We start from the raw sequence: 27802 nt of genomic DNA, 5'->3' as shown, positions 1-27802 counted from the left end.
GTGCACTGGGGTTGTGGAGACCGAGGGATGTATAAGGCAGGCCTATTAGTGGAACTGGGAAAGGCTAGGTTTTCCTTGTACGCTAGAAGGAAGTGTGTATCAATCTAGGGGAGATGTTTTCCTCATCTGGAAGACGGAGCCTTCTGTAGTATGTATTGAAATATATTTTGTTGTATCTATTCTATTTGTTATACATATTGTCTAAACTCTTGTCCAGGCCCTTTATCTTCCCCATCTTTGCCTAATGAACAGGATGGTCTGAGTACAGAGAGCTTCTCTGACAAACTTGCTTCAGAAACTGCTCAGTTTTCCATGCTCTGCCCTGGTATCGAATCAATTTTACTTTTTTCCAAGAAATACACAGGGTCTAGGAGCAGGTGCTAATTTAAAACTAAGTCCAAGTTTATTTATGTTGAAGTCATAACATTCTCTTTTTGTGCAAGCTATAACATACCTCTGTACATGTACATGATTTTTAGTGCTTGGACATTTCTTATCCTCTCTCCTCTTTCCCATCATCCATTGTATGTTCTGTGTGTTTCTACATGTAGTCAAATTGACACAGCTACTCGGTGCTGTGTATCACCCTGCTTCTGTGAGCTGTTTATCCAGGATTTCCAAAGCTGACTGCTCCTGGTAAGGGTCTTAAAATCATATCTAGACACCTTAATAGAAGTGACGTGATTTACACGGAGAAGCCACAGATCCCTTTTCACAGATCCCTTTCCACAGATCCCTTTCCAGTCAATGGGAGCTGAGTTTGCTTAGCACCTTTAAAATCAAACAGCTTATGTTTCAGTACCTAAACATGGATTTTGGAACATAGCTTTAAGTGTTCAGTGTGGGTATTTTTCAGGCAGGATGGGCTTCACTTAGAGATCTTTTTAAAGAACTATCCAAACTTATATATGCTGCGTTTATATTAATAAGCACAATCATCATAATTGTCTTTTTCAACAAAATAGTAGTTCTGAACTCCTCTTGGGGTGAGGCATTAGTAATGGAAATCATTATTTTAGTTAGTGTCAGTATCTGCATACCCTGAACACTCTGTTAGTTCACTACATGGACTCTTTCACTAAAGGAATCTTTTTTCACTGCTCACCAGACATGTGGGGTCCTCCCTGGGGATTATTCCAGGTAACAAGCACGGCTCATAATCAGCTTGCTAAAAACCATAGAAAAAACCATGGCAGTGCTCCAGCCATAACAACGTATCTTCTAAAAAACTTGTTATTTGATTGTATATGACGCTATACATGACCTAGAGAGATATGAAGCATTTCCACCATGCTACAAGTGTCTAAACCACTCAGTTTCAGTTCTCGCTTCTCACCCCCGTGAGTCAAACCCAGCAGCCTGCCATAGCGCCTATTAATTTATAGATTTAATCCCAAGGGCACATATGCACGCTTGTGAGAAGGCGTGTCTGGTCAGCTGTTGCCCCAGCAATGGCACAAATAGACAACAACCAAGAAGAACAGAACCTGTAGCTGCATGTACGCTTTGGTGAATTTGGGTATTTGGCGGGGGGGGGGGGTGTCTTCCTGTATACACCAGGTTTGGAAGCCTTGATGTGCCTTTTCTCCCATTCTAATGAAACGTCTTATGTTAGAAGAAAAAGAAGATACGAAATGCATTAGATTTGCTGTGCAAATTGTGTATTTCCTTATAAACACAAAGGTTTCTGCAATGCAGAGCTGAACTGTTACAGCTTATTACCGTGGTTTGAATTTCATGAGTACTTTAAGGTGCTTAAAATTATTCCTAATGAAATGCAGCTAAATAAAGTACTTGCTAAATGGGAAACAAGACAAGAAAATCCTACAAAGATATGATGTGCCTGCCACTGGGAAAATGTCAGGTACCTGCTTCTTGTAGAAAATAGAGCATTACTTAGCTAATCTAAAATCCAGACAGTTTTCCTTAGGAAAAAAAATCAGCAGTAAACCATTCAGGCGCTGGTGGATTTCTTTGTTTGTTAAGGATGGTAAAGATTTGTGCACAAACATCAGCGAAGGGCAGCTTTCTGAGCTGTTCCCTGCCAATTGCTGACAAAGGCAGTCCTAATGAATCATTCTGAATTGTGATCATGTGCTACCAGCCCACAGTGAGCTGCCAAAGAGGAAGTGCAGCTTGTTTTCTTTCATTTTCTTGATTCCTATGCTGTAGGAAGATGAAAGGAGAAGGAGGAGGAGGCAACAGCGGCAGCCAAACTTAATAAATAATTCTGACGATTCCTGATATCAAATGGAGGCCCCTGAGTGGGACCCACTGAAAAATGACACCCTTCCACCGACCCTGACGCCAGCTGTCCCTCCGTATGTGAAGCTGGGCCTGACCATTGCATATACTGTTTTTTATTCACTGCTTTTTGTGTTCATCTACGTCCAGCTCTGGCTGGTCCTTCACTACAGGCACAAGAGGTTCAGTTACCAAACTGTCTTTCTGTTTCTGTGCCTGTTTTGGGCCTCTCTTAGGACTGTGCTCTTTTCATTTTACTTCAAAGACTTTGTCACAGCAAATTCGTTCAGCCCCTTCATCTTCTGGCTTCTCTATTGCTTCCCAGTCTGCCTCCAGTTTTTCACCCTGACCCTGATGAATCTTTACTTCACACAGGTAAGCAACAGATATTTGGTTGATTAAATCTGACAGAATAGGAAAGCATTACTTTGTAAGAATCGTGAGAAAAATGTAACTTCCTAATGTACCTTGGCAATGCAAAAAGCAAATTTCAGTTATTTGGTTGGGAATTTTAACTTTTGATCTATATGCAAGTGTTACAATGAAACTGGAGCCTGAAGTGATCATTTCAGGAATGGCAAATAATATATCTACTGTCTAGTAAATGGGTGTCGTTTAATTTAAAGGTTGGGGGAAAAAATGTATAGGAGAACTTGCAAGCTGGACATCCAAAATGGTGTTCTATTATTATTCTTTATTGTTGTTGCTAGTAGACTTCATAAACCTCCTGGCTTAGCAGACCTGATCCCTGTGTGCAGTCAGAACTGTAATTTCTAATTTTGCTGGCAACCCTCCACCCCAGTTTTTCATAAGTTGGCTAACATTTTCCTGAGTGTGATTTCTATTCTGTGTATCACAATCAAAACTGTTGATCGAGTCCTACTGCGGAACCAAATTGCTATAATGATCTGTATTACAAATAGCAGTGACTCTGGACCCCAGTAAGTGCTAAGTGCTGTACAGAGATACACCCTCTATTTCAAGGATGCTGTGATGTAAAGGTAAATTAGCTGTATGGTGGGGTAAAGAAAATAATATTTCCATTTCCAAAAGAGGTCTTGGGAGTGTATCTGTGCTACGGACAGCTAAGAAGCCAGGTGAGTTAGGCTGCACAGTGCTCCAGGTTGCTGCAGTTAGACTTGCTTGGAAGTATTTAGGGTGAGCTTGGGTATCTTGGCACTGGGCTGCAGGACGGGATATTGGCGTGCTGAGGCAAAGAAAGGCTGTCGGGCTTGCCTAAGATCTCACAGGAAGCTTGCGGGAGGGCAGGGACTGGATTCTCTATCTCCTCAATCCCACGACGGTGCCTGGAGCAGGAAGCCAAGCCTGCACTCAGATGACCCTTGTCAAAGTCCGCTTTCCCAGTGCAGGGGTAGCTGCCCAGGAGGGTACCAGCCAGTGCTGGAGCACCCCTGGCTGTGCTCAGGATGCTTTGGGTGTTGCTGTGTGCCCCACTTAGAACCAGCTGGGTGCCTGGGTCTGGGTGCTTCTGTAGTGCCCACTGTGTTTAACAGTGCTCTGTAGTGATTACAGGCCTGTCAATTCTGAACAGCCTGGCTGGAGAGATCAGGCTGCTTGTGAGAGCTGCCATCCCAGAGCTGAAAAAGCAGCGATGGTAAGCATGACAACTCTAAGAGGATCACTTGAGTTGTAGAGGGTATTAAAGACTTAGAACCACATACACAGTTTTGTGCCTAGGTTTATTTTTCTGGATTCAGTGTCTGAAACACCAGCTAACTCACCCCACTCTGCTCCCTGGGACTTGAGATATATTAAGGGATTACAGGAACCTTTCATCTACATGCTACTCAAATCCAGCTCAGGCATGTGGTGGCCTATGCTTTATCCCATAGCTATTGTGAGAGTCATTTGATAATGGTGCGGTTCCCCAGGGGCAAACGTCCATCATCACACAGTCCATCCCCATCACAGTGGCTGGGACTAAGTCATAGCCCTAGGTCAGATTCTTCCCTCAGACACACACAGAGGGCTGCTGTGGAAGTCTGGAGGCAGAATGCGGCATCCTCGCTCTTTGCCAAGAGAAGCCGAGGCTGGCATGAGCACAGAGGAGGCACGGCAGTCTGCAGTCTGTGCAGCAGAGTGCCAGCACTCAGGGGCTTAGCGTTGCAGGTAACCGATTCCCTTCGTCTAAGGAAGATCTAAAAAGAGAGCATACAGAATGCACACATATGTCCTTTTAACTTATTTTTGGCATTGCTGTCTGATATCATTCAGGAAGTACAAGTCAGCGGTTGGAAACAAAAAATGCTAAGGCTATTGGTTCTGCCTTTGAGACAATTTCTGCTTTGTCACCGTGAGTCCTCACGATCTTCCTCTGTAAAAGAGTGTAATAGTTACCTGTCTTGAAGAGCTCTTGTGAGGCTTTTGAAACAATATTTGCAAGAGACTTTCCGAGTTTGTGATGTGCATCATAATCTTTAAAGATCGTGGGCCACTGTAGACAGGCATATTATTTGTATTGTTGTTTGCTTTAGAGCCTGTTGCTCCCAGTGAAATCTCATCTCAAATATTTCCCCAGCCAAAACAAAGCCTTAAGAAATACAAGCACAGCCATTGTAGGAATATAATGTAAGACACAGAATAAGTGCACATATTTTTAATTCACTGTTATTAATTCTTTACTTCTAACCATTAAAAGGTGGTTTGGCTTGAAATTCAGCATCTTCTGGAGACAGTATATTTAAAGTGCATCTAGCTTTCCACAGTAGGCAAGCAAGAACTAGTGTGAAAGGGGTGGGGAGAGAGAATTTTGTTTTCAGTAATGGCTTATAACTTCACAGACAGAAAAAACTTTTACCTTTTTTTCTGTAGAAGGCAGGCAAGAAGGGTCTGCAGCTGTGTCTCGTTGCATGAAAACCATGCTATCTAACTGGTGCTTCACTAAAGAAGTGATCTATGTATAGTATAGAGACAGAGGACTGGAAGAGACCTCATCGGTCTCTGGAATTTTCAGGTGTTTATTATCTGCTGTACAGCACACAGACATGTGGCACTGCTAGGAAAACTTTTAGACATAGATGTGAGAAGAAAAAATGATTCCGAAAATATTGCAAATCCTCCCGGCCAAACAAAAAAACTCATTTGGCAAGTGCCTGAGGGCATTTTTCAGAATAATAAGCACCTTTGAACTTGACAGAAAGTTAGCCACAACTATTCTCTTTTCAATAGGTATCCCAAAGCAATGGGGATGCAAATTTAGACTGTATTTTATGTGTAGCAAGACAAGTAAGCCATGATGGCGTCAGCACAGCAGGGGTTGTTCCTGGACTTGAGCGTCACCACCAGCAGGTACAGCAGAAAGAGTTGTAATGCATTGGGGCAGCTTGCTAAAGCGGGGGACCAGTGGACGAAAGAGAAGTTACAATCAAACTAGTTTTGACTCAGAACAACTCCTGAGTGATCTTTGGATTAAGAGCCAAATTCAGGGTCCTTTGCTATGGTCTTGATGCCCTACTTATGGCAGAATAGAAGACAAGGCTGCTGCAGATAAGGCTTATATAATATTAGCTCCTCTCAGAAATCACATACTGCAGAAAATACATATGATTTCTAATAAGAGTGCTGAATTTATTAGAATTTATTAATCCTGTGTCTGTTTTCATTCTTTTCTAAAGAAAAAAAAATAAGATGACCTACCCTCTCAGGATAAGCCTCTGTCTACTTAGAAATCATTAAAATAAATCTCAGGTGAAGATGAGATCCAGTGGCACTTTCATAAAACTAGCCCAACATCAGCAAATAACTGCATTGTACCAAGCCAGAGCAGCTCCCTGATCCTGATCCATCAGCTAGGGAGCTGAAGCTTGTGTTTCCACCTACAGAGACCGAAAAGCCCATATATATGTTTGCTTCACACCTGCAGCTCCCACCGGTTTATTTTGCTGCTTGATAAAGCTAAGACTGTAAATCGGCAAATAACGTGTTTTCTACTTCAAGTGACTCCAGACAGTGAGGATCCCAGGATGCAGGCACTTTTATTTATGTCCTGCCTAGCCAAACCTTCCCTGCCCCTGACAAGGGGAGACTGAGATGAGTCTTCAGGCTTTACAGTCTTCAGGCTTTACAGTCTTCAGGCTTTACGGTCAGTGCTGTGGGCAAAAGTGTAAAGAGGCTCTGGGAAATAAAATAAGAAATTGCCTTTTTTGGTGTGTGTGAGGGGTGGGCAGAGAAGGGCTTGCTTTACTTTGTCCTGTTTGCTTCAGACTTCACATTTCCCCGAGGAACAGGATACAAATGAAGCTGGAGGGAGGCTAGGATGGAGGGTTACAGACTCAAAAAACAAGGCCAGGGCCAAAGACCGTGAGCCGCGGGGGATGCTGGAAATCCCAGGCCTCCCCTGTGGCCAGGCACAGCAAACCATTTGGTGGGCCGTAGGTTTAATCATCAGGTTGGGAACTTCTCTGGGACCCAAGGAACGTGGTGCTGAGCTAAAAAGAACTGTGGGGCTGTATGGGTGGAGAAGGGCTGGTAGGCAGATTTACCTCTCTTTCCTTCTCTCTAACCATCTTCCCTTTTCTCTGGCATCCAGATTGAGAAGCTTACCCTGCCTTCCAGGCAGGGCTGATAAAATCAGGGACTTTCAAATGAAGAGAAATTGTGCAGAGTAAGACAGCTTAGAGGGAAGCTGGCCATGCTGGAAGTGCCTGGCTGGGCGGGGTAAAACCCGCACAAGGCTTTCGGAGAGGTTATGTGTATCTCAGTGCAACTGAGGTACGTGTTAGCTCTGGGAAGAAAATTAAGAGAACTTCTCATCCTCTAATTACTGGGGATAGCATTTCAAAAGTAATACCACCAGTGAGAGAACAGAGAGGGCTTTTTATTTAGGAGAAATATTTATTTTTTAGTAGAAGTGAGTACACCATACTTTATAAAGCTTGTTATTAATTTAAAGCATGCTTTAGATGTACATAGAACTACACAGGAGTCTAACTACGGCTGGTAAAGCATCAGCAAATATGTTTGGCGTAAAATGTTGCCCTCAGTATTGGATCTATAGGAGACAAATTGCAACTGCAGACTGGCTGGCTGTCAGCATCTGACATGACGAATAAGGTCATTTGACTTACTTAGAAAATAATTTGATAGGAAAGCTACACATGCAAGTTTACTGTGGCTGCCAGCCCCACAATGGTCCCTGTCCTTTCGGGACTATTTTTACCAATTTACACAAGGCTGAGCATGGTAGTGAGTCACGTTGCCCATGTCTGTAGGCCCTACAAACTGTGTGGAGTTTCGAGAGTAGAGGGAACGCTTGCATATTTTGGGGAATCTGATCCAAATAAAAGAATGAACATGGAAGAAAGAGAGAAAGGGGAAGGTGGGCCTGGGACTGGAAGATACACAGCAGAGGAAAGGTGTATGTGCCGACGGTGAGGGACTCCGGGCCTACATGAGGCTGTGGCATATTTTCAGGGTGGAAAGAGACATTTGCATGGAGTGTGACAGAGGAAGAGAGGGGCTGTGGTGAAAGGAACTGGGAAGGAAAAGTACGCGCTATGCTCCTCATAGAGTTTTTGAAATGAGAACTGGTAAATAAAGCTGAACTTCATTCCTGCGCAGAGGGCCAGCTTGAGACATATGCAAGCACTTAACACATACCTGAGGCTTTTTGGTAACATGAGCTGCGGCTCCTGTAAAAGTGAATTAATCAGCTAGCACTAGAGGTACAGTGCAGATTTGTGCCAGCCATCATGTCAGTTCAGCTAAATCAGAGCATGGACTGAAAATTGCTCCAGTGAGATTTTCTTTTTCTTTTGCTCTGGGAATATGTGACTTGGCTTTGACACCTGTTTCATTGGTACTTACAGGGCCAGAGCAGCTCCTGATTTAACTTTCATAACCGTAGCTGGAAGCCCCTTAAGCTGCAGCAGCCTGGCCCTCTCTGCCTTCTCTGCTGCAGCAGCTCTGCAGAGCTCTCTGCGGCCGAGCTGCTGATGGACTCCCATGCCATCCCCACTGCTCCTCTGCTGCGGCCTGGTAAAATGTCTTTAAGGGCAGCTGTTTACATCAGTTCCTGCAACAGAAATTTTCCCTGGCTGTGTGAAGGGCTTTTTGGAGTCCTTTTGTACCGCTGCAGTTTTATAAGCCAGATGTATACCTCAGGGGAGTGGAGGAGGGAGTGTGAGAATCTCATTTGAGGTTTCCAGTCCTTCGGCAAAAACAAGGAGTCAAACCGGGATATTTCTCCTTTAGAGAACAAGTGAAAGGGGAAACACTTTTAAGAATAAAAAGAAACTCTTTAGACAGAAAATTAGCAAGGAATTTCACTGAGTTTGCCATGTTGCTGTTCATCTTGGGTCTCTCTGAAAGGTCTTTTTTAAAAAATCTGCCTTCTGCTTGCTGTTTAGTCTATTCTTAGGAATAGCCTGGTTTGCTCTGGTTTGCTGGAAGCCTTGCTTAGATGACTCAGATATTGACTGGAAGCTTTCTCAACACTGTTGCGGGGAGGGGCCATTGAGCAACACGTCTCTTGAGCTAAATGACTGTTAAAGGCAAAAAGCTGCACCCACGCATGTAAGGTATATGGAGATCAGCTTCTGACATCCGTACTCCCACTGAACAGCCCTTTATTCTGTGACAATCACATTGCTTCCAGCAAGGCTACTCATGAAATAAGGCCCCATCAGTGTTTAAGCAAAGGCGGCAGAACTTGGCCACCTGTGTTTCCGTCTAGCAGTGAATTCATAAGAGTGTCCGTGCCTTATACCGTATCTTTCATTCTATGTAGCATCCATTTTCTATGCAGTGTTCATTTTCTTTCTTAACGGTCATTTTGCTCTGATAAAATTCAGAAGCATTTATCGGCTGGGACAGGTCCGCCAAATGTAGAATCACAGTAACAGCTGTTTTGGTGATCTCGCATCTGGAGATCCTGCTGGATCTGCAGCAGGCATGTCATGTTTGGTTTTAGCTAAGTTATCCACAGAGTTTTTGCTGGGCAGGGCAGCCTTGAACTGGTTTATGTGACGGGACTACTCTGTGAAATTATAGGAACGAATGGATCATTTTTGGGGAACTACAGGAGATGGTGTTCAGGAACTTGTGAATTTTCTACATTTTGTGGACCCAGCACAACTGCTTGCCCACTGCAAATTGCTTGTCTTATGCAGTTCTTTGCACAGGCTCTAAACACTTCTGTTCAGTGCTACTCCTGAAAGCTGTCAAAATTAACGGTACGGTATCTGTAAGTGTTACTCAGAAGAGGTGAGGATTGTGGCATGGCCCTACAGACAAGTTTTACTTGCTTAGTTTCATTGAGGTCAGGAATCCCGCTGCCCACAGTGTCTTCCAGAATAAGCAGGGTAGGCAACAAGTCTTGTACAAAAAGAGTACGGGAAGTATTTTGAACCACATCTCTTCTCTAAAACCTGACAGCCCCTCTTTGTGCACCACAGAAATGCAGAACATTCACAAGCCTCTTGTACCTCTCCTTTCAGTAGCAAGTAAGTAAAACAACATAAAACTTCTTCCTGAACTCCTGTGAGAATTCACGATCCAGGAGTTTGGAGAATGAATCCCAAAAATCTTCTGTAAGGGATACTGCCAGAGATGTTAACTATTTGAAAACAGTATCAATGGTTGCAGAATATTTTTAGAGGTTTTTTTCCTCCAACTTTTCAATTCTATTCTCAGCTATTATTTTCCTAGGGCCTGCTGAAAAGCCATGTGTTCTCTGCTGGTTCAGCTAGTGCTAAGCAGGCTGATGCATCACAAAAATAATTTCCATGTCAAGGCAGCTGTTTATGGTGAATAGGAGTTAAATGACAAGTTGTTCCAGGAGCGCTGGAACAAGTGAAGCCTGATTTTCTCCAGATCTATGTCTCATGCTTGACTTTGAGCTATTTCCATAACTGGGGCACTTCTTACGATACTTTGCTATGCAGACTCTCTCATACTGGGTGATGTGTAGGATCATTATGCAGGGTTCTCCTCACAGAGGTCATATATCAGATGCATTTATAGGGTTCCTTACTAATTTTTTTTTTGAGTCATTGATTTTTAGGAGGGTGATAAAGAATCATGTCTTTGATGCTTCAAATATTTTTCTACCAGTTTTCTGACCAGAGTATTTTAAGATTAGTGGGGGGACAGATAAACAGATTGACAGGCAGACACATGCCTACACATACACAGCGATCGTGTAAGTCCTGTTTCCTTGGGAAAGCATGATAATCATAGCAAATATTATGCAAGCTATACTAACGGGCATGCAAAACCCAGTGAAATGGATAAGGCAGGATAACTTGAGGAGAAAACAATTAGGAAACAACCCAGAATAAGTCATACAGCATGGTTTTTTGTAATACTAGCCATCAGTGTGCTTCAGTGATGGTTTAAATGAACATTGGTAAACTGAGTGTGTTTGGAAACCATGTTAGCTTATGAAAAAGCTGTGATGCTTCCCTGTAATTTTTTTTAATATATAAGATATAAAATATGCTCATATGTTTTTGTATAATTTCTGATGGTGGTTAAACACCCGTGACTGATATTACCTAGCTACGTTGCAGAAAATATGTCAGTATTTTGTCTTTTCTGTTACAGCAAGGTAACTACCGGGCACGAGCTGTCTCTCTGTAAAAATACATGTTGTATAGTGAACAGACAGTCAGCAGAAGCCAAATATACCTCAGAGTAAAACAATGAGTTTAGTTCTCGATGGCATCCTTTTGGCAATGTAACACGGATATAAATGTATATATCCAATTTCAGGCCAGGCTACTATGACAGGCTCTTCATGTGAATAGAGCATCTGACCCAATATGCCGGTATGAGCTGGTCTACGTGAGAGACATGTACTGTTAGGTCATGTGAGAGCCCAATAATTACTTGCCTCTATGATTATGCTGGCACTGGTCCTCTTGTGAATACTGGTATAAAGGATCTTATTCACAAGCCAGAGTAAGTGAAAATAATGGTGTAGACAATTTGTATACAAGTACATCGTGATTGCCTGCTGAGTGGTTTTAATACTTTGCTTAGAGCGTGCCTGCCATGGATAAGCAATGAATGCAAATTTGTTATGTAGTGAAACCTATCATTACATTTCTTGTGACCTGTGAGACAGGATTTCTGTGGATCACAGTGTCTTTCTTTACTTACATGTATCCTATGTTTGATGCAATATTTTTCTGTTTTGCAGGTGATTTTCAAAGCTAAGTCAAAATATTCCCCAGAGCTACTGAAATACAGGTAAGAACTATGCAAACATTCAATGTGGTAAAGAAGAGTAGCCATGGTCTTTGAGAAACACTATGTCTTTGATAATGTGGTGCTCATATCTCAGCTATTCATATTTATATACCAGTGTTTTATGATGATGGTTCTGAGGCCAGCTTCTTCCTATGACATTTAGAAGTCTGTGTCATTTCCTGACACAAGCACCATTTTTAGACATTCAGATATTGCAAAGGCAAATATTTCAAATGGAAGCAGAAAGCACTCACCCTGGTGATTTATTTACAAGTTCTTAACAGTTGTATTGCCAGGTGAATTCAGATCCAGTACTTTGGTAAATGTAACAGAGTGGTATATTTATTGTGACAGGAATGAGTGGGACTGGGTGTGTATTAATCCATGACGTCCGTGGTAATAAAAGACTCAAAAGTTTTGGGAAGATAAGAGTTGTGAAGAGAAAGAGGTAGAGAGAATGGATTCAACTTGATGATGTGTTTGGGAGCTCACAGATGACCTCCCCCAACTCCATAAAGTTGAGGTTACGGTAGCTTTGCATTTAGGCGGAGAGATTTGTTTGGGATGTTGTTGAGCCGGAGGGATTGTCAGGAATTACTTGAAAGCTCCCCAAAGGGCAGTAATATCCAGAAAGCTGAGGAAGAGCTCAATAAATTAATGTTTATTGTGGCAATGCCTAAAAGCCTCAGTCAGGGACAATGTTGTTTAGACAGAGGAAGACAGAGAGGTTGTCTCCATTCTAAAGAAAAAATTTACAATCTGAAATGAGGATAGGAAAGCAGAGTAATTTGAAACTGAAATCTGTTATTTGCTGACTGTTCAGGAGAACACGGTACTGCATCAACGGGTCAAATATTAACATTGTCCTTGCTCTGGAAATTTTGTTATCAAATTGGATTTTGATACAGCTGGAGAGGCGATCATATGGAGCAAGTGCTTCAGAAATGGTGTCTGGTAGAATGGCAGCACAATGAGAGCAGGCTTGGAGCGGGCTGTGCTTGGGCTGGTGAGGGTAGGGGACACGTGGAGTGTGATGGCTGACTGAGGGATGCGGGCTCCATGCTGAATCGCAGCTGATGCAGAAATAGTCAGGATGGGAACAGAGAGGCTGCATCTATTTTGGTGGCCTCAGGAATGCTTTCAAGTTAGTGGGTCTGTGTGCATAATTGGCCACAGCCCAAACCACAAGGGGCAAGAGCTGGATGCTCCCTGGTAAACACCGTGGCATACAAATACGTTCACCCGCTTTGCACTCTGGTTTCTGTGGGAAGGAAATCCAGGAGTACGGGCTGGCAGACAAGCACAGCACACACCAGCCAGGTCCCCAGCCAGCCCCCAGTGCAAGCGTGCCTGCCCCTGATGGTACTCGTAGGCAAGAGGAACAAAGAGGACGGCTTTGCACAAAGCTTGAGCTGCAGGTCAGGGTGGTCTAGGGCAGGTCTGTGAACATGTTCCTGGCTGGCTTTAGAGGTGAGAGGTAGAAGCTTTGAACTTCATCTGTTACTGATGTTTGTGGCAAGGCTTTATTCCTGGAAACTGCTTGAAAATGTCTTTCTTCAAGCAAAGGGAGCTTGTGGTATTTAGTCAATGCCTATGAAGTGACTACATTAGCATCCTGCATGTAGCTCTTAGAGCGTTTCTGTGACGTGTATGTATTGTGATTGGAATTACTCATGCAGAGACTACGCTCCCCACAACAGCTCCACGTCCACCCTGACTCTTGCTTACTGCATTTCTAACACAGATCACTCTTGGATCTGGTCTAGCCTTTTCTCTCTTACTCAGCTCTGTTGGTAAAGGACTTCAGTAGTATTTTATTTTAATATCTAGATCTTTTAGCATGAATGTGGTTAGCCTGTGTGAAAGAGCCATATAAATAAAGCTGACCTTGTTTCCTATCTTATAGAGGGCAACTGTGATGGTGTCATACGTGCACACCCACAGTTGAGGTCCTGAGTCTTAATTGTAACAGGCTAGTGAAAAATCATAGAATCACAGAGTGGTTTGGGTTGGAAAGGACCTTTAAAGATCATCCAGTCCAACCCCTGTCCAATGGGCAGGGATATCTTTCATTAGATTAGGTTGCTCAAACCTGATGGAGAGATGGTTGATGGATGATAGAAAGATGGATGGCCTACAGAGAGGGGCTGGAGTCTGCACTTACTGAATTTGATTTTTCTTCATTGCTGAATGTTCACGTTTTGATTTTTTTTCCTCATTTTCTTTAATAAGTGTCAGTCCTTATTGCCTGCTATTGGCATTTCTGCAACAGATAATGGCAACATAAACAGGGCAACAGAGAAGTAGGACTGCGGTCTATGTATTAGCACAGGTCTCAGAAATCAGAATCATTTCAAATACGGAAAAAATTGATAAAATCCTATTAGAGATTCAGAATCTTAAGCAAACTTTACTCTGCACAGCCTTCATGATGTTAGTCACTGTGGCAAAAGAGCTCAAGGCGAAGCCTGTGCCAGCCTAACTTCATATTTAAACAGTCCTTCTGCACGTCTCCCTGGGCTTGGGGATTTCTTACAGTCACTGGGTTTGGATGAGGCTTGCTATGCTGTGTGTGCATGCCTTGTTACACACAAGCCTCAGACACTGTATGGTTTCTGAGGAAACCACATACAAAATGCAGTAGTTTCAAACAGATTTTCCGGTTAAACAAAGCAAAACTCACTGCATTCGTCTGAAGTCTGATTTTAAGCGCAAAGAAAAACTGAGGGGTGCATCCAGCAGAACAGAACACCCTGGCACGTGCCTTCCCCGACCAAGCCAGATTACACACAGCTCCTTTTAAGGGACTAGCCCCAAAATGGGGATTAGGCACAATAGGCTTTTGAACAGTCACTGGTGCGATATGGAAGCACCTCTCCTGCCCTGCTTTCTATTTTCTAAAAACATCCATATGCTTATTAATGCCTTGTAGGTGCCCTTGTAGTTGAGCTGTAAGGTTACATTCTGCCTTTAAGTGAGTTAGGAATGCTTTCTGCAGCTGCAGAGACCCTAAAACTGCCCTGAGAGACACAGACTGCATATCCATCAGTGCTTATTCAGAAGTTCAGCAACAATGCTTCTATTGTCAAAACAGGCGGCCGTTTCCCCAGCCCCATCATGTTAATAAGGGGGATGGAAGATCATTATGTGAAGAGCTGCACAACTGACTGGCCATGACAGCTCACCCTGGCACTTATGGGAGTGTGTAGGCATGAGAGCGTGACAGTGTTTTGTTTTTTTGCTGAACTTCATCAAGGAGGAGCCTGGCCTGGAAGCCTCTAAGCCTTGCTGGTTGCAAACCAGCAAGGACATGCAGACTGCGCTGAAGCAGCAGGTCCCTCTGACTAAGCTGAGCAAAAAGAGAGCATGTACTTACTGTCCTGCAAGCAGGCAGCATGTAAGAACATACCTTTCCTCGTAAGCCCAAACCCCACTGCAATATTTTACCTGCACGACAATGGGGGAGCAGAGATGAGACTATTAAATAGGCTTTGGGAGGGGAAGGAAAGGAAGACATATGACCCTCCATCACTTAAAGACTTTTGAGATATTAATAAAAGCTGTAAATGTCCCACCACCACAACTAGGAACTGCATTCTCCAGAGGAAGCTATGTGAGAGAGGAGGTTCAGGACTGCAGTGCTTCCAATATTAGACTGTGAGGTTTACAGAAACTACCTCTAGCTGCTTATCCTAAAAAGAGAGCCCTGCCCTGGAAGGTTAAAAATGAGCACAATCTTCCCCCTGAGAGGGAATCTCCATGACTGGCAAGGAAAAGACAGCATCCTTGCTCACTGCCAGATATAGCTGGAAAGAAGGCTCTGATTCACAGGCAGGGACTTTTAGACTTTCAGTTCTCCCTGTTACACGTTTTAAAAGTCTCAAAGGTATACCCCTTCCTTTCTTGTCCTCTGAAAAGAAGCCAGCTATGCTTCAGCTTTGTAGCTGGGCTGATGCTATCCCAAAAGGATTTGAATGTGTGAAAGAAAAAGATCACCATTGGGTAAAGTATTTTTAAACAATCAGAATTTGATTCCTCAGGGACAGTCTGGATGTTTGTTGTCAGCCAAATTCAAAGTTCCCAGCAGGCGTGAAAAGCTGTGGCCAAAACCTCTTGTTCAGTGACTGCAAATTATGACCCTTATCAGTAACTGCCTTGGTCAGCAATGATAATGAAGTAAGCAAACACCTGAAATGGAAACATGTCTTTTTTTTTTTTTTTTCAAGTGAAAAGCTCCACAGCTGTGTGTAGGAGTAAAGAGGAATTAGAAGCAGCTTTCCTTGAGTATGTGGTATACTTAAATTGCAGGTGTTGGTGCTGGGTAGGTGGGAAAAAACAGATGGAGAAAACCAGTCCAGCTTCTGGGCTTCTGTCTCTCACATTTCTGTTCCAGCTCTGCTCCTGTGCTTGTGCAAGTGAACCTTTTGCCTGGCATAGATGGCAAAATGCCAACCCAGAATCAATATGCATATTTAAATTTCTTGATGTTTCTTTCAAGAGGTTGCCCGTGACCAAGTTATTTAGGAAAAGAGACAGAGAAAGATGCTGGGGAACCTGTAGCTCAGAGATTTTTCCTACTGTTAGACACTTCCCTAATTTAATATGAAATCTGATGGCAAACATCAGCAGTCAGTGATGCTTCTCATGGCAGTGGTGGTGTAGTAAAACCAAAATCAAACCCAGTCCATTCCAGGCAAGTCAACCTTTTGCACGGTTTCTCCTGTCAGTGAGTAGTCAGAGGGTTTGTGCTGTATATGAAGTGCACGCTCTTAAGAAAGTAAGTAGTTTTTAAGAACTGTGCTGTTATATTTCTGCTGCAAACACTCCCCCATGTTTTGCTGCTTGACATTAGTTTCTTTACTTACAGCTTATTGTGTAACTGTAAAAACAGATTTGAAATAAGCTAAATTAATCTCTCCAGCAATCTGGAGCACTTTGATTTGGGCTTGGGTGGCCGGTCACTCTGTCAGCTGTGGCAGCCCAACACGTGCAGCTTCCATTGCTCAGAGTGTAACTTCCATCTCATGACTGACACTTGCTGAACAATGTCGCTAAAACTGTTTTCTCCTCACTCTCCCAGGTTGCCCCTCTACCTGGCTTCTCTTTTCATAAGTCTCCTCTTCCTCTTGGTGAATTTAACATGTGCAGTATTGGTGAGGACACAGAATTCAGAGAGAAAAGTCATTGTCTCTGTCCGGGTGGCAATTAATGACACGTTGTTTGTGCTGTGCGCTGTTTCACTCTCCATCTGCCTGTATAAGATTTCCAAGATGTCTTTAGCCAACATTTACTTGGAGTCCAAGGTAAGGTACATTTTCAGTTCTTTTCAAGTACCTTCTGAGAGACAAGGGCAGTGCGAGGCAAAGCCACACAGTCCTTTGGATCCCCTGAGAGCTGGAGGCCTTAAACTTCACAGCTTGTGCTTGGCTGGCCATCCTGCGCAATATATTAATTAAATACTAAGCGCTACCCAGGGTGCTTCTGGCTAACACCAATGACCCCAAAATACGTATTTTTGAGGCAGAGTTTATACAACGTAGTGGCTCACATCTGTTTTTCAAGTGGGTACTGCTTTCTCCAGATCACCGTCTGAAGACCACTTCATTTCAGTACTGCTGCATAGAAGTGATCTATACTTTGGGATCCTTCAGCTTGTCAAATTATTAACTGATTAAGTTAAATGTTTAAGGGAGCAGCATGCTGAAGATAAGCTAGACAGAGGAACAGGAATCTCCCTTTATACATTTGCATACTGTCCTATGAGAATGTGTTTTAAAAGACTTAATGCATTATAAATTCATCCAAGTGGGGAGAAGGGGAAAAAAGTCTCTCATATTACTCTACAAAATGTTCTTTAAAGAAATATTGTTAGGTTTACAGCTTTGGACACATGCAGTGGTCAAGGCGCTGGGTGGCATCACGTAAGCCTGCAGTGTTCATTATAAAATCAGTGAAGGTAGTTTGTACTTATAAATAATGAAACAGCGCTTTCAAAGCTCCTTGTGTTTGCATTAGATAGATAGTTAAATCTTAAAATAAATTATTAGTTTAGCCAATAGCACATTACCTTTACCACAACAAACCTTTCAAAAATGGAAGCTTCAGCCACTATTTAGAAGATCTTATAATAAAATTCCTCTCTCCATTTACTTAATCAGATGAAAGGAGTACTTTTCCTGTTTAATCAAATCTGGCCGTACTGCACAACAGCTGAAAGTTCAGGGCTGAATAGAAGATTTAAAAACACAGCTTTGTTTGTTGTGTTTCTTTCAAGTCTTGTCACTTGCTGACCAAAGGGCATGGGCAATGGATTATTTTTACTAGTAAGAAAAGTTTTTCTACTGCTGCAAATCACAGAAGTGTAAATCTCTGTAACAAAGCAGTGTTAACCTAAGGGAGGCTTTGGTAGATTACTTTGTTCCGTTTCCTCCTCCTGCAGGAAACTTGATCTTCTTTACTTCAAGCTATTTCACAAAACCCAAACAAATTCTAACATAATTGCAGACAGGAAAGGACAGAACGCTCAGCTGATGAAAGTTGGAATGTGGAAATGGGAATTAAAGAGCGCTTTGCTCCTTTCTGCCGACCTGAAATGGGAGTTCCTCTGGGGACTTCCAGTAGGATTTGACCACACATGCTTAGGGATACAGATGGCTGGAGCTGGCAGTTAAAAAAACATCCCGGTTTAATCTGCTACTGTTGTGCTGAAAAAACTAGCTAAAGAAGAAAAATCCATTCTCTGCAGTGATATGATAGAAGCAGCGTTGGAGATAACGCGTGCTGTGGGGTGCATGTAGATAGGCATCGGTGCTGGCAGCCTTTTATTTGCATCTCCCACCTGCTGGCCCGTATCTTCTGACCACATGTGAAAATGCCTTCACCTCCGTGACCTGGCGTGGGGGACCAGCCTGGTTCTCCGCACCGAGGCTACGACAGGACAAGGAGGTGCACGGCCCTGCCCTTAGGTGCCGACTTGGGCCAGTTCCGTGCTGGCCAGAAGCATCACCTAGTGGGACATGCTACAAACTCGGGGCTCCCCCTCTTTTCTGTAGGGGCCTGTGGCTGAAAAACGATTTCTCCGGCTTTACTTCTACTGCTGCGCTCTCCCTTCCCCAAGCCACTAAGTATATTTGACTGGCAGCAAAACCAGGACACTTTTACCCCCTTTTTTGTATTTGGTGGGATTGAAGTTTGTTAAATCTCTAGCATATTTAACTATTAACTATTAAAGAATGACAGCTATGTAGGGAAACCTATATAGGGAAATAACCAACCCCATCACTTCTGCTGTCCCCAGTCTGTAAATGCCACTGAGCTGGGACATGGTATGTGCCAGTCGGCAGCTTCTCTCCGCGCTCTCGCCCTCGGTTTCCATGACAGCGTCACTGACTCGCTGGTGCCGAAGGAGAACAGAGAAGTGCCTAGCGAACGCTTCCTCTTTGTGGCATTTCCTGCTTGCTGGTCTTGCCACAGCTTTCACCACAGCCTACGACGTACCTGGCTTCGGTTCCCATGGAGCAGCAGGCTCTTGGCTCGCTGCTGAGACGGCGGCAGGTTAAGGCCCGGTGGGCAGCGGTGGTTTCAGCGTGTTCCAAGCAGGCAGGCAGTCAGAGAGGCTGACTGCACGGGGGATTTTGTAGCTCTCCCGAGCCTGACTGTTCCCAGAGTCAATACTATTTTGCTGGGAAAACAGGCAAGCTAGTTTCCTGCAAGCTTTTCTGTCTACTCCCTGAGCTCCTCTTTCCGGACACCCACCAGGCAACACCAGCCTGAGGCGCTTGGCTGTCAGAGCCACAGGGACAATAGCCACCCGCGTGGGTGAGCAGCAGAGGGGCCCTGGTAGCCTCCTGAAGGCCAAGGATTCGGGACATGGTGACTTTCCCTGATATTGCAGTAGCCATTCTGTTATGTCTGTGCTCTGCCTGCCACAGCGCTTTGGACCCCTGCTCCTCGGCTGCCAGCCTGGCAGCAGAGCGTGTGAGCGCAGGGAAGGGGGTGCAGGCCTTCCTCTCTCCTGCGCTGGTATAAACGTTTGGCCCTGTGAGGGGAGGAGCAGCTTCCCTCTTGGCCTCTCTCTCTCACACGATGAGAGGAGCCCATCCTCCTGCTGTGGGTCTCTGCCAGGAGAGAGAGGGCAGGGCTCATGAAACAAATGACTGCAAGGTATTTTGCTCCCCTAAAACCGCACAGCGCTTTAACCCATCTTTCCTCCTTTGGCTGTGCAAAGCGCTGTTCCAGATGCAACTGCACAGAATTTACTTGGAGCTTCTTCCTTCCAAGCCAGTCCCAGTTTTGTACATCTGCCCGCCTCCGTGATCAGACTCACGCCGGCTCCTGGATTCCTTCCTTCCTTCCTTGCTGCCGCAACAACTCCTGTGCTGGAGTCCCAGCCCCCCGCAGTGACCTTCCCCACCTGACACGGTGGTCAGGTGTCTCACTTACTCCTCACACAGGATTAAGCTCTTTCCCCTGCTCTGTCCGTTTTTCTCTCCAGGGCTCAGGAACCGTTCTGATTTCACACTTTTTGCAGTCTCATTCCTCCCCTTGTGCCCAAGCTCCCGCTCACAGCCTGCCCTGCCACGGTCACTCTGCCCGTAGGCCGTGCTTCCACTTTGTCTCCTCGTTGTTGACATTAGGCAAGGCAGGATGTTCTGTTCCTGTCCAGGCTGTGTTTAACTGCTGACTGTTAACGATCTGCTCCGCACTTAGGAAATAGGTGCACAGCGAGCAGTTGTAAAAAGATGCAAGGTTGCATCATGCTAGCTAGCCAGCGTCTGATACAGGATGCTCTACAGCTAATGCACAGCCGAAGGCTGAATTCTTTTGCTCCGCCTGATACCAAGTGTAGTTCTTATGTGTTTTCATTGCTCTGAAAATAGTGCTTCTACAATAAGTTGTAGGAATTAGTGGCAGCCCATCTTGCTAAAGACTGGAACTGCTACCATTGCCTGGAAACAACTGTGCTGATAAAATACAGAAATACTGATCAAAGAAGTAAAGAGAAAGTCAGTCACATTAGGCAGAGTAGCATGACAGCCCTTGAAGTCCATGCAAAGCAATTTTCTTGTCGGCTGCCCTTATGAATAATAACCTGTGTTTAAATCTCTTCCAGGGCTCATCTGTCTGTCAGGTGACAAGTATAGGAGTGACTGTTATACTACTTTATACCTCACGAGCCTGTTACAACTTGTTCATCTTATCGTTTTCCCAAACCAAGAAAGTCAATTCCTTTGATTATGATTGGTACAACGTATCAGATCAGGTAAGTATGAAAATATTTGCTACTGGGAAAAATACATTCTGTATGTGATGGCTGATTTCCTAAATGCTACGACAAGAGGAATTAATATATTAAAATCCTATTATTTTTTTCTTTTATTCAATGCACTAGGATTGTTTTGCTCCAGGAATACAAATGTCTGGTAGTTTCAGCATAAGGAGGAAAAAAAAAAAATCCAGTGCTAAACAAAAGAAGTAACCACTAACCAAATAATTTAAAAAAAAAAAAATCTTTTATTTACCTTGATTTTATTGTTCAAAAAAATCCTTTTATTAAAAAAGACGGGTCTTCCGTTCATTAGAAAGAATGTACTGTAGTTGGAGAAGCAGAAAACCAGTACTTGGTTCTACTGAAATGCTGAGTTCTGAAGTCATAATCAAGTCTCCCATTGCCATCCAATCCATTGCTGTGGAGTTATTGACCTGAATTCTGTCATTAGCGTGGTACCTTCTGTAGTTTGAGGATAAGACTATGATTCTTCCCAACCTTTCATTGCAAGTGACAATTCTGATTGATTGATTGAAAACCAACAGTGATAAAAATACTAAAGGAAATAGCAGGGGATTCTTTGTTGAATGTTATGAAATTTGGGCACCCAGCTCCTTTCTCTGCTTTGAAGCACGTAGTTCGATCCCAGTAATTTTCCAGCTCTGTCAAGGCTGGGCAAAATGTCAGGCCTGGGTCTGGACCATGAGTACATTTTGTTTGGCCTCAGAATCCCAGGCACGTGACATCTCCCCACCCTCTCAGCAAGCACCTGCAGTCCAAAAGCAGTGTTCCCAGCCACGCAAGGGCCTTGTATTGCCAGGGTGGCCAAGCAAACCTGGAGCATTAACAATTTTCGGTTGAGCAGTAGATAAAACTGTAAATAAGAAGTAGGTAAACAGTAGGGTAGGCTTGCCCAGAGGACCTCATTACGAGTTAGTTGAGTAGGGTCTGTCAAGGGACCACTAATCAACCCTGCTGCGGTGCGGAGAAGAGGAGTGCAGCTAGGTGGTGCCACTCCGTGTAATTAGAAGACAGAGGTTTTAGGCAGAAGGGCACTAGGTTGTGATTCATCTCCCGAATCAAACATTTTCCCTCCTGTTGTTGGGGCCTGGAGTGTTGCTACTGCTGCTGACCCCTTGCAGGGGGCGCTTCTTGTGCTGACTCCTACAGCCTGGAGTAACAGGGGCTGGAAGTTTATGGCCAGAATATTTGGTCCTGTTTCCTCTGTGGAGCAGAGGCTGTTCATAGGGAGCTCAGTGGAATGCTTTAGGCCTTCGATCACTACGACTGATTTTTGAACATCTGATCTGACTTGTGACATTAGGGTTGCCTGGATTTTGGCGTAAATGATTTGAGCCATATGTAAAGGGCCTGGAACTAAGGAGGAGGTACTCAATTCGGTACCAGAATCAAGAGTCACTTTTAAAAGTACAGCCCAATGTTTGGACTGTGGTAGTGCCTCAGGTCACCTGTCAGAAACATTACCCTTTTCTCTTCTCTACGCAACGCATGAAAGGACAGAATTTGCCCTCTGCCACTATGGTGAATGGTGGAGGGGAACTCTAAAGAGGAGTTCAAAGCTAATGCTAGAGTAGCAGCATGGTTATTCAAGCTAACAATGTGCACCAATTTGAAGGGGTCCGAGCCTTAATTTTTAAAAGCCAGATTGCCAGCAATGCCCTCGAAGACCTGGGCATTGATTGTTCCTTCACATTTTATTCCCAGCTGGAAAAGGACTGAAAAACTAGTTTCTCATTACCTTGATTTGATCACTTGATCAAATGGTTGCTTGCCAGGCTCTTAGACTGGGAAGATCCTTGCATTAAACTTTGATTTTGCTGAAAGAAAGAGAGGAGGAGGAGAAGGAGGGAGGAAGAAGGGTAAAAGGGAGGTCATGTACCTAACAAGATAGACTATTGATTTTTTTTTTTTTAGTATGCCTTTAATCATTAGCCATGTTAATTTGGCTTTACTGGATGGAAATTCTGGCCATGTTGTCAAGCATTTCAGCCACTTAAATATAGGTCTTCATAAGAAGACATGTTGCCTCCTGCACCTTTTCAATGAGCTGCCATCTTTATTCTTAAAAACTTTTCTCTTTGACTTTTCAACAGGCAGATCTGAAATGCCAGTTGGGAGACGCAGGTTACATAGTGTTCGGTGTGATCCTCTTCGTCTGGGAGCTCTTGCCTACTTCCTTGGTTGTGTATTTCTTCCGTGTCCGAAACCCTACAAAAGATCTAGTAAGTGGACTTCGTTAGTGTATTTGGTAGTGTAGTGTCCAGGCAGGTCTGGAGGGCTCAGCTTCTGAGGGAGGTTTGCTTCTGTACATTTTGGCTTCTCTTTTTCAATGTGTCCTTGGCAGAAGAAAAGCAATGCATGTATGAAATAATAGATTGAATTCTTTCAGCCCTGTATCCACTGAATTGTTTCCGTGTCAAAGACCGATAGCCATAATAAACACTTGCTGATATTTTTGTTTGCAATTTCAGCAGAGCAGAGATTTAGATATGAGTCGTAAGGATAATTCCCTGTAAGTATCCTTAATGTCTAGGTAGTTAATAGATGGACAAGCATCTTTTTATAGCTGTAGGCTACGTCTGCGGGTTAGCATAGGGTATGCTGGTTGACAGGCACGTGGGGCATATCAGCCCTGCGCTGGGATTACTGAGGTAATGTCTCTGTTTCTGTAGGCCAAATCAAACCAAAGCGAATATTCCCCAAGAAGGATGTGAACAGTAAATTCACAAGTGAGAGAAGCAATTAATTAATAGAATAACTTTTTAGAGAAGGTGATAGTTTTTATTCTCACATGCAGATTTCAGAGACAATTATAAAGCCAAGCTGAACAAGGAAGTAACAAATCCCCACTTGTATAAAGCCCTTCTTCGTGTTCACCTGTGGTACCTGACATCACGCTAAGAAACCCCATGGACCCCAGTGCCCATCACAAAAAAAAAATCTCAGGCTTAGGAGTTAGCCAGGACAACCGCAAAGAGAAGAAATGTTTTAAAGTACAGTCCAGTGGTGCTGCTCATCTAAAAAGTGACCCCAGAGAGATCTCATTTTATGTAAAGTGAGTTTAGTAAGGCTAGGCCCGGTGGTCAAGTTTGGATAGTGCGGGAGACATTCACAAGAGAATGAAAATAAAGGTTGCGGTCTTTCAAAAAGCTGATCACATAAAGACTTGGACTCCTACTCAAACGAGAGCTCAAATGGAGTCAGACAGGCAGCATTCTCTCACAAGTCCAAGAGCACTGCAGTAACACATATAACAGTATGGTTTTGCAGTATGATTTGCAGACAGCCTTAAATCTCCAGTGTCTAAAGATACATTTCAGAAGAGCCAATCAGTGATACCACTTCTTTTATGGGTACCTTTTTTAGGACAGACATTATCTGTCATCGTGGCTAGGTCATATATGGATTTTTTCTACACGAGACAAATATTTATGCTAAACAATATCACGGTAAGAGGAAAATTGGAAACAACAGTGTTAGAAAGAAACAAAAATGAAGAGAGACTGTAGCAAGGCAAAACTGAACTTCAATGCAAGTATGCCACAAGAGGGAGACCAAGGGCCACAGGACTTCAGTCTAATGTAGGCTGACTGTTAACAGCGGTTAAGTATCCAGTTAAGTTAAGGTCCCAGTTAAGTATCCAGTTAAGTTAAGGTCCAGTGGCTGAAAATACTTGGCCAGAAAAGCATGGGGTTAGAATTAAAACACAGCCTCTCTTAGTTACAAAAGCTTAACAACAAGACCGATTTAGTAAAAATCCAAAACGTTCTTTATTTTTCATAAGGAGCAATCCCAAGAAATTGTTGTTCTTTGGTTTTATGTTTCATTCCGGACTTCAGAAACAAAAAGTCTGAGTCGAGGCAGCCTGCGTTCAGCACTGTCCAAACGTAAAGCTCTACTCCCCAGACGATGCTAGTCTGGAACGAGCTGGCTGTCTGCTCTGGTAGCTGCAGCCCGTGGTCCTTTGCCTTGCCGTACCTTCAGCCAGACAAATGTTGGAAATGAGGAGACAAGAGAGATGGACCTATTTTTAGTTCATCTTTGTCAAAGTTATTTAACATCTAAAAAATAGGGGGAGATTAAACTGCTCTCCTGCTTGAGGCCAAGGAGATGTCATCCTGGCTTATCCACAGGTGCAGGGAACCCCATTCCCTGGGGATGGAAGCAGTGCATCAGTGGCAGAGGCTCAGCTGTGCCCTAGGTGTCCCTCTGCGCTGTTTCCAGAATCAAACTGACCTTTTGAATCTTGTGTGTTTCTGTTTTGATTCATAGGGAAATAAAAGCAAAATGCTCTGTAAATGAAGGAGTTACACGTACACCCCTTTCCCTGTTTCATCAGAGGACCTTTCGTCGGGATTTGGCCCTCACAGCACTGTAGGGTAGATACTGAAATTGCTCAGAGAGGCCCTAAGGGGCTTTTCAGCTGCGGTTTCATTAAGCAGGGTGCCAAGGTTCAGCATGATCAGTTCCTGAGGCAAGGGAGGTAGCGCACCAGGAGGGAGGGTTACAAATGTGCGAGGTAAAACCAAATCTCTTTAGGTCATTCACATCCTTCAGCTCCTCAGCTGCTTCCCTACTGCTCACTTCAAGTCAGCTGGCTAAAAGCGCAAAGTGTCCAGGATGGACGGGAATTCAGCAGACAGGTTAAATGCGTGCTGAAAGGTGGTTTCAGAAATGGGTCATATCTGTTAGCTAGAAGGAAGGAAAAGGAAAAGCCGATAAGATCAGTGGACTCTCACTACGCTGGTGGAGAAAAACAGAAAATGCAAAAAGATTTTTGCTGTCTACAGCAAATGTAATATTGCCCGTTTTATTTTGGAAGCCAGGAGGTAAGTCTGCAGTGACTTCTTTTAGATAAACTACTTGGCGCCTGACTTCTACCTGTTGCAAGTACTGACTGAGGTTTCCCTTCCCTCAGGCCAACGCAGGAATGGTCCCAAGCCATGGCTTCAGTCCCAGATCGTATTTCTTTGACAACCCTCGCAGATACGACAGTGACGACGATCTAGCGTGGAACATTGCACCGCAGGGGGCACAGGGCAGGTGAGATCCAAGAGCGAACCGCTTGCTTCCCGTAACAGAAACTGGAGGAGGAAGAACTCTCACACACTGCCAAAGACTAATGTAAACTGTTTAGCTCCAGTCATTGCATAAATTCTAGGGGGTGAGGAGAAGCAAAGGGGGACGCAGGAGTGGAAAGGCAGCACCGAGTGACGGTAGGGATCCGAGGGCCCCACAGAGACTGCAAGGACACAAGAATCAAAACAGTTGCATAATTTCAGAATTGTAAGAGCATGTCACTCTTTGAACAACTCAGGTCAGATCTTTGGGTTGCATATTTCACCCTCTGTTTCTTCCAAGAGTGGCCTAAGAAGTGCCACTTACTAGTTTAAGTGTGTGAGCAAGGCAACCTAGAAAAACAGCTGTCTCCCTGTCTTCAGGGAGAGCAGGGAAAAGCTCGGCAGCGCAGGCAGCAGCTTACGACGTGGCAGTGAGAATCCTCTCAACTTAGGTTGCCCTGTAACGTGGCTAAATGTCTTGGGGTTTACCTGAAACACAGGCCACATTTGCTTTCCCACTTGCTGAAAGCTTATGGGAATCCACCTAACTGCCCAAATCCCACACAACCCGGAACTGGCAGGAAAAGCCTGTTTTCTCTGCGTGACTGTGAGCTTTAGGTAAGGATTCCCTTCCAGGAAGGAGCAGTTCACAGCAAGAACACTGGCACCCAGCGCGGAGAAGGAAAGGCGCTGCCAGGACACTATCCCGCCCGGAAAGGAGGCTCAGTCACGTGCAACTCATTCGCTTCGTCCTGTACCTGCAGTACGCTAGTAGTGGATGAGCGTCATCAGTCATCTTCAAATGCAGGCGCCCTCCCTGCCGCGCAGAGGCAGGAGGGAACCAGCCCCGCTGGCAACGCGGGCGCAAACCGGCCACGTGCGCTGACTCACACTGCTGGCGGGAGAAAAGCCAGCGCGCCGGAGCGGCCAACCGAGCACCGGGCCCTCGCGTACAAGGACGCGGGAGGTGCAGGGCTGTCACCGACAGGCCCTCGCAGTGCTCAGACTTGGCGTGGATTAGCAGCACCACCTCTAGGGTTTTCAGACACTTTCTAGATTAGGGAAGCAGAAAGGGGAGAGCCCTTAGTGACCTAGGAGAATCAGCAAACAGTGAGGCGAGAACACTTGGGCCAAAATAATTGACAGATCAGAAAAATAAACGGCTGCCTGAACCCCTGGTTGAGTTTTTAGTTTTGCACTTCAGTGTGAGAACTACATCTACGTGATTACATTTTGCCTGCATTCACTAACCAGGTATCCACAGAACCAACCGGCCAGTCACTAACTCTTCTGTTTTCTTTTTAAGTTTCTCTCCGGACTACTACGACTGGGGCCAGTCGAACAACAGCTTCATGGCTTACATAGGATCCCTCCAACAAGACCCAGCACTGGACACAGACCGGCCCAGCCCCATGTAACTTCGATCTACTACAGCCTTCTAGGACATTCCAATATTAAAACAAATGTACTCAAAAACAACGCTTAGCGATTTTTCTTCACCTTTTGGTTTTTAGAAGTGTTCCTGTGCACAGATAAATGAAGAACTTGTCTTTGCCATGAGCTTTTCGTAGTTCAAGGAGAAGTATAAGCTAATGATTTAAACTTTGAAGACTGTTCTAATTAATACCTTGCTCTAAGCCATGGAATTTTGGCTTTGAATAGAGTTGTTAGAGGGTATAATTTAATCATTTTATGCTCATTTTAAAAGAGCAAATCTCATGAAGTGAAACGGCATAATTATTTTCTAAGTATTTTTTATTTTTACACTGTGTATTTGGTTAGAAATACATGATTATGATGAATATACTGTAAACAGATGAATGGGTTGTTCAAACGCATGACAGTAGCGATCCTTACATGCACGTAAAAGCCCGTCAGGGAAAAATATCAACCCGATTAAATACTGTCTTTTCAAGTTATTGCTGCAGTCTTGGAGCACAATTTACTCTTTGGATCATTGCTGCTTACTCAACGTGGAGAGATGGTTGGAGGCTAA

General features: G+C 44.1%; 1 protein-coding gene across 1 annotated transcript; it reads left to right on the top strand.

The window, feature by feature from the left end:
• The first annotated feature begins 2129 nt into the window (after positions 1–2129).
• On the top strand, positions 2130–27725 carry GPR137B (G protein-coupled receptor 137B). Its single transcript, XM_009463674.2, has 7 exons — positions 2130–2619; positions 11408–11457; positions 16538–16760; positions 20570–20719; positions 22840–22968; positions 25665–25789; positions 27113–27725. Exons 1-7 carry the CDS (start codon positions 2251–2253, stop codon positions 27222–27224), a joined length of 1158 nt encoding a protein of 385 aa, XP_009461949.1. The 5' UTR covers positions 2130–2250; the 3' UTR covers positions 27225–27725.
• The last annotated feature ends 77 nt before the right edge of the window (positions 27726–27802 follow it).

This window comes from Nipponia nippon, unplaced genomic scaffold, assembly GCF_047370975.1.
Source record: "Nipponia nippon isolate SJK-2023a ecotype South Korea unplaced genomic scaffold, ASM4737097v1 scaffold_4, whole genome shotgun sequence".
Classification (NCBI taxonomy): Eukaryota; Metazoa; Chordata; class Aves; order Pelecaniformes; family Threskiornithidae; genus Nipponia; species Nipponia nippon.
This window is presented reverse-complemented; position numbering and strand designations above follow the sequence as displayed.

What these genes read in the sequence shown, in the direction of transcription:
- GPR137B (XM_009463674.2), top strand. Translation starts at nt 2,251, where the DNA reads ATGGAGGCCCCTGAGTGGGACCCACTGAAAAATGACACCCTTCCACCG. An exon ending in ACATTTACTTGGAGTCCAAG is followed by an intron (nt 16,761 to 20,569) that starts GTAAGGTACATT and finishes AATCTCTTCCAG; the next exon opens with GGCTCATCTGTCTGTCAGGT. An exon ending in CCGCAGGGGGCACAGGGCAG is followed by an intron (nt 25,790 to 27,112) that starts GTGAGATCCAAG and finishes TTTCTTTTTAAG; the next exon opens with TTTCTCTCCGGACTACTACG.